Source organism: Phyllostomus hastatus, unplaced genomic scaffold, assembly GCF_019186645.2.
Source record: "Phyllostomus hastatus isolate PE091 unplaced genomic scaffold, TTU_PhHast_1.1 phas_scaffold_345, whole genome shotgun sequence".
Taxonomy (NCBI): domain Eukaryota; kingdom Metazoa; phylum Chordata; class Mammalia; order Chiroptera; family Phyllostomidae; genus Phyllostomus; species Phyllostomus hastatus.
In genome coordinates this window covers 23,483,927-23,498,472 of record NW_025334024.1, presented here as the reverse complement: position 1 = coordinate 23,498,472, position 14,546 = coordinate 23,483,927, and the positions used below count along the sequence as shown (strand labels likewise).

At 56.4% G+C, this 14,546-nt stretch overlaps 1 protein-coding gene across 2 annotated transcripts; it reads right to left on the bottom strand.

Moving 5' to 3' along the window:
- Nucleotides 1-2,609: 2,609 nt before the first annotated feature.
- SLC38A7 (solute carrier family 38 member 7) lies at nt 2,610-12,955 on the bottom strand. 2 transcript variants are annotated; one of them, XM_045819068.1, is made up of 12 exons: nt 12,916-12,955; nt 12,184-12,404; nt 10,619-10,996; nt 9,782-9,980; nt 9,417-9,561; nt 8,395-8,493; nt 7,706-7,763; nt 7,375-7,489; nt 6,256-6,403; nt 5,548-5,747; nt 4,702-4,756; nt 2,610-2,745 (listed from the first exon to the last, which is right to left on the bottom strand). In XM_045819068.1, exons 3-12 carry the CDS (start codon nt 10,886-10,888, stop codon nt 2,643-2,645), a joined length of 1,392 nt encoding a protein of 463 aa, XP_045675024.1. In that variant the 5' UTR covers nt 10,889-10,996; nt 12,184-12,404; nt 12,916-12,955; the 3' UTR covers nt 2,610-2,642. The 2 variants fall into 2 exon arrangements, with proteins under 2 accessions (XP_045675024.1, XP_045675025.1); XM_045819069.1 differs by lacking the exon at nt 12,916-12,955 and adding an exon at nt 12,674-12,909.
- Nucleotides 12,956-14,546: the final 1,591 nt, after the last annotated feature.

Sequence of the window (14,546 nt, the reverse complement as noted above, 5' to 3'; positions counted from 1 at the left end):
CTTTTGAAGCGTTTCCTCCTCGGACAGTTCCTACCCCCACCGGGGGCAGGGGTCTCTGTTCACCTATGACTGGAGCAGGGAGGGGGAGTATAGTGGAAGATGAGCTGGTTGGACTTTACCGTGAGGACTAGAAGGAGCCACTGAAGACCATCCCAGAATGCTCTCTCACAGGCGGTACTCCACCAACCATTGCCACTTTTCAGCTCTGCAAACCACCACGTGCCTCCCGCCACAGGGCTTTTGCACACGCAGTTCCTGTGGCCTGGGAAGGTCTCCCTACCGCTTTTCACGTCATTCCTACTCATCATTCAGGGGCCAGCTCAAATGTTACTTCCTCCAGGAAGTTCTCCTTGACTCCTCAAATCCTAGGCCCAAATATAACGTTCTGTATTTTTCCTTCTTGGCCCATATCACAACTTGCAAGTATATACTCGTGTGACCACTGGCTCAGCATCAGTTGTCCCCAGTAGACTGAGCACAGAACTGGTGTCCCTGCCTTCCTGCCAGCACTGAGCACAGTGATGGGCTCCACACACCTCCGAAAGGGTAGGGATGGATGTGCAGGGGTCTGAAGCTCCCCGAAGAGTTGAGGTCCCAGAGGGACATGCAGCACGGGGGGCAGTCTGAGGCCACGGCAGTGCAGGAAGATGAGGTGAGGGCTGGAGCTGGGGCAGAGACAGGGCGGGGACTGAGGCTGATTCCCCAGCGGGTGGGGAAGGGCCAGTGGGCCACGAAGGCAAAGAAGGCATCAAGAACCACTTGCAGGTGTCCAGCTTGGTAAAGGTGGTGCCCATCCCTGAGACAGGGGTTACAGACACAAAAGCTAGAAGGCCTTATCCGCCCCCCCCCCCCCATATCTTTCTCCTGTCAGCAGCGGCCTGGACTCTGTCCCCAGCACCAGACACAGGCCACACGGCTCAGCAGCACAAGCCCCCTTTTATTTACCATCTTCCCTGCACTATAGACGAGAAACAGTAAAATGCCCTGGCAGGGAGGGTAGTGGGCTCCTGAGCTGGGGCCGAGGCCCAACTCCAGCCCCCTCTCCTGACTGCTTGGGTCTGTGCAACAACTCCCTCAGCTCCCTGCACCCCCGACATCCAGCATCAGGAGGCTGGGCAGCCACACTCATCAGGACGGTGCAGGCAGGGCCAGGAGAGGTTCAACAGGCTGAGAGAAAGCCACAGAGTGGCTCCGGCCCCAGGGGCCCGGATGTGAGGAAAGGCAGGTCACCCAGTTTGGGGACTGAGCAAAATCCAGCCTCCAGCCAGCCTCTGCTTCTTCCGTCTGGCTGTCCCGAGGGCTGGGGGGCCAGGCCGAGCTCCCCAACCCCCACCCCAGTACAGGGGTTTTGTAAAGAGGGGCCAGGGAAATGCTGGGTGTTCCAGGCAGAGGAGGCCTCAGTGGGTGCCTGGTGTGGGCCAGAGTGAGTGGCCCAGGTGTTCAAAACAAGAATACAGAATGGGAGAACAGTGTCCCTCCTCACCCTCCCTGGGCACAGTCCAGGTGTGACCTCACTGTGGCTGACAGGCCACTGAGGCTGGGCCTGGTGGATGTGTGGGGCTGAAGAAGGAGACAAGAGGGGGTGTGGCAGCCCACTCCCCAATACTCAGTGAACAGGAGACTGAGTGACATGAAAAATGGGGTGGGGGAAGGAGGAGACAACATCCTGATTGAAAGGGAAGCATCCAGGCTGGAGAAACGGCTCTCAGTGACACCCAGTCAGTGACCAATCAGCGGCCTTGCTTGTCTCTGGGCTGCCGTGCTGGGGTTGGTGGGGAGGGGAGAGAGAAGCAATCACCGAGGGAGTGGATGCCAGACAGGCTCTCCTTGATCCTGACCAGGTCTGAAAGGTTCCCAGCCTTCTCCACCACCCGTCTGAACCTCTATAAAGAGGGGCCCCTGGGATCTGAGAAAGACCCCCGCCCTGGGGGAAGCTGAGGGGGAGCACTCACAGCACCGTGGCACGGGACGGCCCCTGGCCCCTGGCTGAGCCGGGCTGGCCCCGTCTGTAAACATAAGACTTGGTGGTGTATGGGGGTGGAGGAGGGAAAGGATGCCTGGACCCTCAGGGCTGGGGAAAGACCCTGAGCGTGGCCCCAAAGCCTTGGGGAGCGGCCAGTGCCCACGGGAAAGAGGGCTGCAGGTTCACCGTGGGCCCAGGAGGGAACGGACCAGGCACGGACTCTGCCTGCTGCCGTGCATCTGTGTGAATCCAGTGCTACCTGTGGATGCTGCTGGACCCCGGAGGAAGCCACTGCTGCCTGGTCTGCTGATGGACTGCAGCCCTCTGCCCGCCCTCCTCCAGAGCGCCGTCAGGCTGCAGTCTTTCTTCGGAGGCCTGCTGACCTCTGCACCCGTGGGTTCCAGGCATAGAGAAGCCGAGGTCGGGGGCGGGGCTCCTCTGGGACACTGCGCCACCATCCGTGGCACTGCCAGGACAGGGGGGCAGGACGGGAGCCGAGTGGAGCTGTCCGGAGGTGCGGCGCCTGATTTCAGCCCAGAGCCGCCGCTGGAAAAGGACGTCCAGATGTCGTGCCAGCCACCGGCAGAGGGGAATGATGCCAGCCAGCTGGCCCTGCAGCTGTAAGAGACGGGTTCCCGGGTGCAAGGACAAAGGCCGTGTGGTCCTCGGGAGGCCGTGGTTATGCCAACAGGTCCACAAAGATGGCATTGGCTGTGGTCTGGCCGAAGATGAAGGCTCCCAGGGTGACTAAGAGGACGCCGTAAGCAACCAGCACCCACCAGCTGTGGGGCAGAGGGAGAGAGGCCTGGTCAGTCAACCCACCTGTGACTCTGCAGACTTACACACACACACACACACCAGTTAATTACCATAACCACTTAAAGCACTTCTCCTGTGGGCAGAGCACTCCCTACTGCTCAAGGACCTTCATTCCTCCTTCCCTCCCTTTCTTTCCATCTTTCTTTCTTTTTGTCTATCTATCTACCTAGAGTGGGGAAGGGAGGGAGAAAGAGAGGGAGACAAACATCAATGTGTGGTTGCCTCTTGCTCGCCCCGCACTGGGAACCTGGCCTGCAACCCAGGCATGTGCCCTGACTGGGAATCGAACCAGTGACCTGCTCAAGGACTTTTCATACAAAGGCGTGTGCTGCCAGGTGTATGACCTCTAATCCACACATAGGTAAGGCCAAGACCCAGTGGGATCGACTGGTCACAGGAAGCCAAGGGCGGGACCAGGATCAGACTGCGTGTCTCCTGATGGAAAGATGTTTGGGGAAAAAGCAGGTCACGTCATTGTCATGTCATTAAAAAAAAAGCAGACATCTGCAAATGCATCGAAAATGTAAATGTGTGCATCAAAAATAGTAACAAGGTTATGATGTATGTAAAGTGTATGCGTGAAAGTGTATCTAGGTTTGAATCAAATGTATGTATCAAAAACGGCAACAGGGTTATAACCAGGTGTTGAGATTAAGGGTGATTTGTATTTTCTTCCTTAGACTTATCTGTGTTCTTTTTAGGTTTTCTTTTTTTAAAATTTAAATTATTTTACTGTTGTTCAATTACAGTTGTATTTTCTCCCCATCCCTCCGCCTCCCCACTCCCAATCCACCAACCTCCCTTGTTTTTTAGGTTTTCTATGATGACTATTACTTGCACAATAATTTTTAAGAAGCATGTAACCTGTTCTCAACCTCTCTGATATTCAAGAGAATGTGCAAATTAAAACAATGTAGTGTTTCACATCCATCCATGTACACAGGAATTTAAAAGGCTGTTATGCCCACTGCTGGCAGGGAGTGCCCACTGTTATTGGGGCTCTGGCTGGGGCTGCCTTTGTGGGGGGCAATTCGAACCCACCAGCCGCAAGGAAAACGAGCATGCCTTGTGACGTAGCAATTTCCTTCTAAGAATCAGTCCTACCAAGATCTTCGAACAAGTGTGCCAAGATGTGTACGAATAAGAGCGTTCACATTCAGGACATATTCATGCAACAGAATATTCTGCAGCTATTAAAAAAGGAAGGAGTAGGTTTTTTTGGGCTGACATAGAGTGATCTCCAAGATAGATCACTCTGTCAGAAGTGGGGCGGGGCGGGGGGAGGAAGAGCAAGTGGCAGAAAAATGTGTCTGGCATAAACACATTAAGAAAAATCCTGAATGCGAGGCCCCGGCTGGTGCAGCTCAGTGGATTGAGTGCGGGCTGCGAACCAAAGTGTCGCAGGTTCGATTCCCAGTCAGGGTACATGCCTGGGTTGCAGGACATGACCCCCAGCAACCGCACATTGATGTTTCTCTCTCTCTCTCTCTCTCTATCTCCCTCCCTTCCCTCTCTAAAAATAAAATAAATAAAATCTTAAAAAAAAAGAAAAAAAGAAAAATCCTGAATGCCACGTGGCTGTGCACACGTATGCACACATATGCACAGCTCTGTGCACAGGGACAGGCACACATGTGCAGAACGGTCCGCAAGGGCACAGGCCTGCCGGTGATGAGGAGCTGAAGGAGCTGGGGATGGAGGAGGGTGGCACCGGGGCTGTGGGGGAGAAGGGACTTCTGCTTCTTTCTCTGAAGTCCTTTAGGAGTTGTTGAACAGTTACAACGAGCACGTTGTCCATTTTAATTAAAGTGTTTAAAAAACTCATGGTTTTTGAAGTGTGCAAGTCTCCTGACCCCTGTGATTTTAAGGCCCCGCCCCCCCAAGACTACTTCCAGATCAAGGGTGGGACCCTGCTTTACCTGGCTGGCTTGACTTCCTCCATCTCAGAGAGTTTGGCTTGAATGAGGCACAGCCCTGGAAGAGAAGAGGCGGCCCGAGAGCTAGGAGGGGCTCCCCCGCCCCGGCCCAGCCTCCCCCCCTTACCAGGAGGCAGTGGTGGTAGATGGAGAGAGGCCCGCTCACTCTTCCTGACGTGCCATCTCCGCTTCCCACCCCCAGCGGGAGGCCGGCATCAGCCAGGCACACCTGGGGCAGCACGCAAGACTCAGAGCTAAAGGGACAGTATGCCCCCGGCCCGCCCTTCAAGGTGCACCGCTGAGTGGACATGGCCCCCTGGCTCCAAGCCAAGTGGCAAGAGCTTTCAAGGTGGTCTCCCAAATAGAAATAAGCTGGGGACAGGCAGAACGCAAGGCTGAGCAGATGGGCAAATACCCCAGAGCTCTGATGGAGGACCTGTGACTGACATTCAGGTGTCCCGGCTTCTGCATCAGGGCACCAGACCCCACTGCCCTCTGGGGACTGAACCAGCCAGGTCCCTGGCCGCCAGGGAGCCACAGCTACTTGAATGGAGGACTACAGGTGTAGGCTGTGGACCTAGACAGACTGGGGGTTGGAAAGGCCGTTACTCCTTAGCTGAGTTTGTGAACAGCTAGGCAAGTGTCACACTCCCCGAACCTCACATCTCCTCGTCAGTAAAATGGAGAGGACGACATCTTTTCTGACGCCGCCTGGACAGGTTTAGCCCAGAGCCTGTGGTGCGTGACAGTCAACGCTGGGGTGGCTCCTGCCCGGCAGGGGACAGGTGAGTGAGGGCGGAGCTAAGGCCGGGAGGGCGTCCGTGCTGGGGGGGTGCCCGGGGTCCGCACCTGGGAAGACGAAGATGAAGCAAGCGGCCAGGCCCCCGATGACTGAGATGACCTTGCCGATGTCGGGGATGAAGAGCGCCAGCAGCAGGGTGAGCAGGAACCAGACCAGCGTCTGCAGCACTCGCCGCCGCCGCTCCCGGCCCACGTCCTCCTCCACGGGCACGCCCTGGTAGCGCAGCCAGAGGCCTTCCACCACCGCCCTGTGCCGGCACACAGCGGGCTCAGAGGCACGCCTGCCCACGGCCCCCACCTCCCTCCCGGGCCCAGACCGTGTGTAGATGTGTAGATGTTGGGTGAGCCTGTTCCCTGTTCTGTAATGCAGGCAAAGCGGCAATGTGCTCAGGCTGCTGTGGGGCCTGCTGAGCGCCCTGCTGAGCGCCCTGCTGGTCCAGGGTGGGGTCGCCGGTGGGGACTGGTTCTATCCTTCTGCTGTGAAGGAAGGGTCTGGGACCCCCAGAAGGCTGGGTGTTCAGAAAGGGATCTGGACTGCAGGCTCTCAGAGGACTCACAGAATGTTCTGGGGACCCTGGGACGAAGGGGGCCCTAAGCCCCGGCTGGGGGTGCTGACTGGGCCATGCTGGGCACTGACTCTTTCCTGTGGGCTGCAGTTTCTCCAACAACGGGGGTTCCATGCAGGGCCAATGGGCCAGTTCACAGGGCTTTCAGGGGCCCTGAGGGAGCGCCCCACTGGGGCGGGGAGGGGCTCACCGGCCGCAGAAGTGCAGGATGGAGTAGGAGGTGAGCACGCTCAGGATGATGAAGGCACGGGCCACGGCCACGGCCACGTCATTGGAGGGGTAGGACAGGAGCACGTCAGGGTCCACGGAAGCGCCAAAGGTCAGGAAACCACAGACGCCTGAGGGCAGGGAGGAAAGGGCTGGGCGAGGGCCACCCTGGGGGATAATCAGGATGGACCGTCCACAGTAACCCCTCCCCCAGGTGCTAGCACATAGACCTGTCATTTCCTTCATAGCTCGTCTGTCTGAATTCTTTCTTTTTTCAAAACTTGTTTATCATTTGTTCCTCCAACCAGAACACGAGCCCCAGGGGAGCAGGGACTCTGTCTCCAGTTGCCTCTCCTGTCCCTGGCTGTGACTGCAGAGGGAGAAGAGGGCTGGCCCTGAACCATTTTGGTGGACAGCATCGCTGGGCAACTCTCGGGGCCTCCAGGTCCGGGTCCCTTGTCCGAGCCGGACCCACACAGGCCCACAGCCAACTTTCACCGGCACCTGTGCTGAGGGCGCTCGTGCTCCGGCCCTGGCAGCCCTCAGGGCCCGGCAGGACCTGGCCCCGGCCCTGGCCCCGTCCCCCACCCCAGCCACAGAGGCCTCTCTTCTGCTCCCGCCTCGGGCACCAGGAGTTTCTGGTTCCTCTGGCGTGCCCTTCCTCCAGGCCTGCAGATTCTGACTCCTTCTCATCACCTGGGCCTCAGAGAGAAGCCTTCTGTGAACCATCCCCTGATGTCACCCCCCACCCCCTAGTCTTACTCACGTCTTCCCGTCTCACAGCCACCGGGGCCCTCACTACTGAGAGTCCTCCCCGACTCCCGAGTTTCTCTTGTACGACCACCTCTCTCCCTGCACTATCAGTCCCAGGAGGGCAGGGTGAGGGCCCCAGTCTCCAGTCTCGGAGAGCTGCTGAGCCAGTGGATGATCATTTGGGCGGGGCGGGGGTGGCCCAAGGCAGCCCAAGTTCAAGCCAGTGCGGACAGAAGGGTTTGACATGCGGAGAGTGCAGGGTGGCCCCTGGACAGCCGGGCCAGAGGACTTGGGAAGGAAGAGGGGACGTGGGAGGGCCCCCAGCCCGGCCTGCAGAGGGAGCGCCCACCTGTGCCTGTGTACACGGCGAGGGCTATGGCCATGGCGGCCGTCACCACCCCGCCCCACGTCCTCAGCTCGGGCTGCCGCATGCTGTTGAAGATGGGCACGCTGCTCACGTGGCACTGTCGGGGCGCAGGTCACAGTTACGGTGGCGAAGTGGCCTCACCCCCCGTTTCCAGGGAGAGGGATCTTGGGGACAAAGGCCATAGGGACAAAGGGCAAGTCCTGGGGTCCCCACTCAGCCCTTCCTCCCAGGACCCCTATCCTGCCTGTAATGTGGGCTCCACCCCAGGGTGGGGAGTGGGCTAAGGGGACGACAGGGACCTGGCAGCTGGCACCTGAAATCCAAAGCAGATGGTGGGCATGGCGTTGAACACGGCCATCCAGGAAGCTGGCCTGCGGGTAAGCACACAAGACTCTGCCACTTGGGGTCCCCCACACAGCTGCCAACACCCCCCAAAGCGCTCATTCCCCATTCAGCCCACCACGGCCTCCGCCCACGAGCACCCTGCACATGCAACCCACAGCCGTCCGGGAATGGGGCGAGGCTGCACCTCCATTTCACAGGCCTGTAAACGGGGGCTCTGGGAGGCCCTCCCAGGACCAAAATCCAGAATGTCTGGCTCCTACCCTGGGGCTTTTGCTTTTTTGGTTTGTCTCTTTAAAAAAAAAAGGGGGGAAACTTAAAAAATGACAAAACAGGCTCATCCTCCCGTGGAAGACACAAACAATATAGATGATTACAAGCTAGAGAAGCGTGCCCCGGCAGCCTGTGGCCCGGTCTCACGCTGGCTCAGCGGTTGGATGTCCATGGCAAAGCCTCCCCAGCCCTGGTTCTCATGATTCCCTTCAGCGAGAAGCGGCCGGGACCTCTTGCCTCCCCCCTGCAGTGCCCGGTGAGCCAGGCCCTGCTGAGCTAAAGAGCCTGGAGACGAGCAGCCGTGTGGCCTTCGGATGTGTGACCCTGACCTTCGGGGGCCCAGGCAGCAGGTTCTCCGTCAGTTGTCTCCCCGGGGCCCTCGCCCACCTGGTCAGGACGTCCCCTGGGGTCATCTCTTTATCCGGCCAGATATATTTGATGATTACGATGGCGGTGACGTACCAGGTGCCCACGACGCTCAGGAAGCTGCCGGGAGGAAGGAACTGAACTTCCCCCTCTCAGCCCCAGCTGCCCTTTCTCTGATTCCACCCCAGGGGCATCTACCTTCAGCTCTGGGGACCACGGGTGTCTACTGAACGGATCGGGAGACTGTTTCAAACAAAGGCTCAAGAAATGCATGGGAAGTGAGTTTTGGAGAAACTGGCCACAGTTAGGAGGGAGCTGGACCCCAACAGGGGGCCAGACCGACACTTGTGACCATTAGGAGGTGCACTGGCTTAGCTCCGTGGCTTGCAGGCCTGGGCTTCAGAGCCCGTCTCCTGCTTCAGTCCGAGTGGCCCGCACTTGGCCAGGGCTGCGAGCAGGGCCATAAGACTGTCTCTAACTAGGAGACTGGGAGACCGTCTCTCCAACTGGGAGATTCTGGAGGTAAAAATTCTGGAGGACATTTGAAGGTACAAATACTGGAATGGTAACATCACAAGGGACCTTGGAGACAGCTGGGTGCGACCTGGTCAGTTACAGATGACGGGAAACAGTTTTTCAGACCCTGGGCCAGGAAGCCGGTCCCCTCCCGTCATAACAAGCTGCGTGGAAGACACTGCCAGGCTGACAACCCCAACTGACCAAAAACCCCATCCTCTCTGGGCAACCCGAGGCTCAGGCCAGGTGGCTGCCTTCACACTGCACATGCCTGTCGCCTGTCCCTTCTGCGACAAGGACATTGGAACTGACTATCCCACGGATGCAAAGGGTCACTGTCTCCCTTGCTGCCGATAGAAAAGGAGGTCTCATGCTGCAAGCCTTGGCTGGCCTGCCTTGCCTGCTCTTGCCGCCCCAGAAGGCGTGGTGGCATGGGGGACAGGGCACCCCAGCAGCCCTTGGGTCTCCAGCTGCCTGCGATCAGAGCCCCTCCCTGTCTGGCCCAGGTTGGGGAGGGGCCTCCGAACCTGGCGTATTTCTGGAAGCCGATCTCCCTGGGGATGGAAAGGGGCAGGATGAAGAGGAAGGCAGTGAGGCTGATGGTGAACTTGCGGTCCGTGTACCAGGGGCTGCTGCCGGTCCCCTCAGGCTCCTTTGCCAGCACAGCAATGACTGCACAGGGAGGAAGAGGGAGCGTCATGCCAGGTCGCTGTAGGGTACAGCTCTTGGCTCTGCTGGGCCGCAGGGCCTTCATCGCTCTCAGGGGCCCAGCAGCCAGGAGGGAGGGCCCCTAGGGGAATGCTGGCCCCAGGCGAGGTTGACCTTTCCCTCTACCCCCAGGATCCCCAGGGGCCAAGGGGGAGAGGGGAGGTAGCTATTGAGGGAACCTCACTTTTGTCCTGTTGGTCCCCGATGATGATGAGAAAGGTGATGCAGGTGCCGAAGGTATAGATGGCAATGGACACCTCACACAGCACGCCCGTCACCTTGCCACACACAGCCCACACCACCTCCTGGTAGGTCCGCTCATTGCTGGCCTGGGAGCAGTAGGCCAGGATGACCAGGCCGCTGATGATGAAAACCAGCATGCCCTGCGGGCGGGGGCAGGGCAAGAGGGTGTGGGAAAAGCCTGGCAGCAAAGGGCAGCCTGGTCTTGCTCGGCATTTACCGGGCCACTGATCAAAGCTGGTTTGCAAAATAAGCCTCCTCTTGTTGGGCAATTTTAATGGATTACTGGAGGCTGCCGACTTAAGATTTTCTCGAGAAACAAAAGCAGCTCTGTGGAACATTCCAAACACACACACAAGTAGACAGAATGGTTATCATAGACCCCTGTGTCCTCATCGCTCAGCTTCAGAAATGATCCATTGGTGGCCAATCTTGTTTCATCTCTCCCTTTTCCCACTCTGGATTATTTTGAAGAAAAAAAAAAGTTCCCCTATCATTTCATCAGTATTTCGTGTAACTCTAAAAGGCGCTACTTCTTAAACATAACCATGAGACTACATGCAATTGATGTCAATTCTCCCCGATTGCTGGGAAGGCTTTTGAAGCCTCCTCACCGGGGCCCAGAGAAATGAATGAGGGAACAGATCAATGTGTCTGCCATGTGGGAGCGTGGGGGGAGGGGCAGCTCTGACCATCCCTGATCCAAAGCCTTCCCTTAGAGGCACAGAGGCCAGACTCATCAGCTGAACTGCGTCTCTGCCCCCCGGGCCTGCACACTCACCATCTGCAGGGAGATGCCAGCTGCCACACCCCCGGCAGTGCTGAAGGCTGCTGGGAAGTTGAGCAATCCTGCACCCAGGCAGGCGTTGACCACAATGAAGATGGCCCCAAATGTGGACGTGGCACCTCCGCTCAGACTTTCAGGAGAGGCCTCCGCCTCCCCCTTAGGGTCCGAGTCCACACAGGGACTCTGCAGCAGACGGGCCCGCTCCCCGGCATCCGTGCTGAAGCCCCACTCGCCAAGGTCACTGTTGATGCTGACCTGGGCCATGGCCCCGAGAGCCCTCTTCCTGCAGGGCCTGCAGAGTCTCCCTCACGACCACATCGCCTGTTCAGAGCTGTTCTCCTAGGAGGCCCATGGGCTCTGGCTCGTCTCAGCCTAGACAGGAAAGGCAGGTATTATTGTTAATCCCGGGCAGGCACAGAGAGGTGAAACAACTTTCCCAAGAGCAGATGGCTGGGATTCAAGCCCAGGTGCACCTGTGTGCAGACCACCAAATTGGATGCCACAGCGGGGGGTGGCAGACACAGAAACAGGTCCCGGGCAAGTCCTACTAGAGAGAGGCCATGTATGGGGCAGGAGTATCCTGGACATATCTCATTCCGTCCTTATGACAGTGGCCAGAAAGTTTGGGAGAGGTTGAGTCAATGAGCCAGGGTCGCATAGTAGCAAGTTGCAGAGCAGGATTTGGATACAGATCTGTCTGCCTTCCCAGGCTGTTTCCACACCACGGGGTCCAAGAGCAGCCCTCGCTCAGAACCGAGGGCATTTCAGTGTGTTACAGCCCGGCGCAACCCCCTCCAGCCCAGAGTCTAAGTTCTGCACAGCTTTCAAAGTCCCTAGGCCGCGGGACCGGTACCAGTCGGTGGCCTGTTAGGCACTGGGCCCCAAAGCAGGAGGTGAGCAGCAGGCAAACTTTGCCCACATTACCGCCTGAACTCCGCCTCCTTTTCTCCTCCCTGACCCCTGCCGGTCCTTGGAAAAATTGTCTTCCTTGAAAGTGGTCCCCGGTGCCAAAAAGGCTGGGGACCACTAAACCACAGAGGCATCCTCTCTGATGCCCTCAGCACCCTGGGGATTTAGAATGACAAAGGAGGACCTCTGGGTAGTCAGATGCTTCCCATTGCTCCTCCTGGCGACCGTCCAACAAAAGTGGGGAACGGTCCACTCATGAGCGGGGAAAAGGAGTGCTCTGATGCTCTGAGACATTGGTCACCACACATGCAACCAAGGGACCAGCTCAGGAGGCCATCTCCCTGCGGGCTCCAACTCCAGACAGAGCAGTCAGGAGCCACAGGGCTTCCTCTTATGCAACCGGTCACTCCACAGGAAGTCAGCCAGAAAATCAAAGCAGCGAGTACGGTAGGAAGAGTTGAGCATGGGAGGAAGAGCCGTGAGCTCTCAGGCTTCCAGCACTGCCACAGAGAGACCCCTGCAAAGTTCCCGCCGCCAGACAGAGCTGTGGGACCTCCTCCTCAGCCCTGCTCACATGTCAGACATCGAGCTGTGAGGTCTCTTGGCCTCCCCTCCCGCCACATTGCTCAGCTCCACTGTCCCCAGCTTACCTGCTCGTCCACCTGACGGGCCGTGGTGGAGGGTCTCTGCAAAGATGTGGGATCTGATTCTCTTCACTTCTGTCTCTGCTCCCAAGTTTCTTTTTCTTTCCTTCTTCCTTTTTTTTTTTTTTTTCCTTCAAGGCTTTACTTAAAATGTGCTGTTAGCAGTGAAGAGTTTGAGCGGTTTCTGCACTGGTCAGCAAAGTTAAGGGAACTGAGCCCGGCTGCCTCTAAGTCACAGGAGAGATCAGTTAGGCGGACAGACCCAGGGAGGGAAAGACGCTAGATTAACGCACAGCAGTTGGTTGGCAGACCCAGAACTAGACGCCTGGTGCCAGCGTGCTGAGGCCAGAGCTGTAATCACTGCAGCAGGCCCCTCAGATCCCAACCGGAGCCGGTTCCCACTCCAGCCTGGAGCCAGATCCCAGAAATATGAGGGGTGGGCTGCATTGGGACGTGGACCCGGGCGCACCCGGCGCGCAGGCAACGACCCCCAGACCTGTAGTGAGAAGAATGGGCTGCTTTGGGGTAAACTGGGGAAGGGCTCCGCAAATCGATCCGGGCCTAGGACAGGCTGGAGACCGGGCAGAGACCGACCAACCGACGGCAGGCGTGCGACCGAGGACGCCGGGCTTCGGAGCCCCCTGCAGGGAGCGGTCAGGACTCTCCTGCGGTCGGGGATCTGGGTACCCGGGGTCCTAGCGCTTCCACCCTCCACCGCTTCAACCTCCTGCCACCTACCCACGGTCCCTTACGTCCCAGCCGGCTGCGAAGACACGTGAACAGTGGTCACCTGATCGCTGGGACTAGGGAGGGCCGCGGGGCACGCTGGGAGTTGTAGTTTCGTAGTTAGTATCCCACGGTTTGTACGTACTAGTTTGTGTAAGTGAACACGTGTTGAAGGACATCTGAGTTGTTTGCAGGTTTAACAAATATAATAGCTTTTTTGAACTTTATGCATTTTACCATAAAGTCGATACTTTAAAAGTGTCCAATACAGTGGTTTTAGTATATTCATGGAGTTTTGCAACCATAACCACTGATTTCAGCCTTGTCATCACGGCCCCACCCCACCCCCTCCCCACAGAAAAAAACAACCCTGTAACCATCCGCGGTCACCACCCCCATTCCTCCTTCCCCCAAGCCCCTGGCAACCACTATCCTACTTTGTGTTTTGGAGGGGCTGGTATTAAGTTTCATCCTTGGAGCATATTAGTACTTCATTCTATTAAAGAAATATTTTAATTATAAAGAGAGGGTAAGGGAGGGAGAGAAGCATCGATGTGAGCAATACATCCATCAGTTGCCTTTTGCAAGCCCCCAGCCAGGCACAGGGCCTGCAACCCAGGCAGGTGCCGTGACTTGGGAATGGGACCAGTCAGTGACCCTTTGGTTTGCAGGCCGGCGTTCTATCCACGGCACCACAGCAGCCAGGACCGTACTTCATTCTGTTTCATTGCTAAATAATATTCCATGGTGTGGATATTCCACATTTTATTTGTTCATCAGTTGGACATTTGGGTTGGTTCCACTTTGTGGCCATCGTGCATACTGCCGGTATGGACATTCGCACACAAGTTTTTGTGTCGATGGGTGTTTTCATTTACCTTGGGCATGTATATATGTAGAAGTGGAATTGCTGGGTCAAACGGTAACCCTATGTCTAACTTTTTGAGAATTGCTGGACTGTCTTCCGACACAGCTCCACCATTGTACATTGCTATCCACACTGAGTGAGAGTTCCAATTTCCCCACATCCTTACTAACCCTCATTATTTATTGTCTTCTTTATTACAGCCGCCCTAGTGGGTGTGAAGTGATTCTCATTGTGGTTTTGGTTTGCATTTCCCTGACTAATGACGTCAGCATCTTTTCATGTGCTTATTGGCCATCTATGTGTCTTCTCTGGAGAAATGTCTATTCAGATACTTTTCCAGTATCTTTAATTGGTTTATATTCTTGTTTATTCTTTAAGTGTATTCTTTATATATTCTGGTTACAAATCCCACATCAGGTATATGATTTATAATATTCTCAAGATTTTTTTTCTATTGATAAGAGAGCGAGCAAGCGAGGAACATTGACTTGTTGTTCCACTTATTCATGCATTTACTCTTTGATTCTTGTATGTGCCCTGACTGGGGATTGAACCCCCAACCTTGGGATGATGGTCTAAGCAAACTGAGCTACCTAGCCAGTGCTTCTCAAGATTTTTTATAAGATTATCATTGTAAAAAAGTTACTTTCATGTTAGATACAAACCCACAATTCCTATGAAAAAAATTTCACTGCGCATAAGGAAAAAAGTGAAAAAACAAAACAAAACAAAAACAACCCCCCCCCACAAAACCCACCTCTCAAGTTGGTTGAGC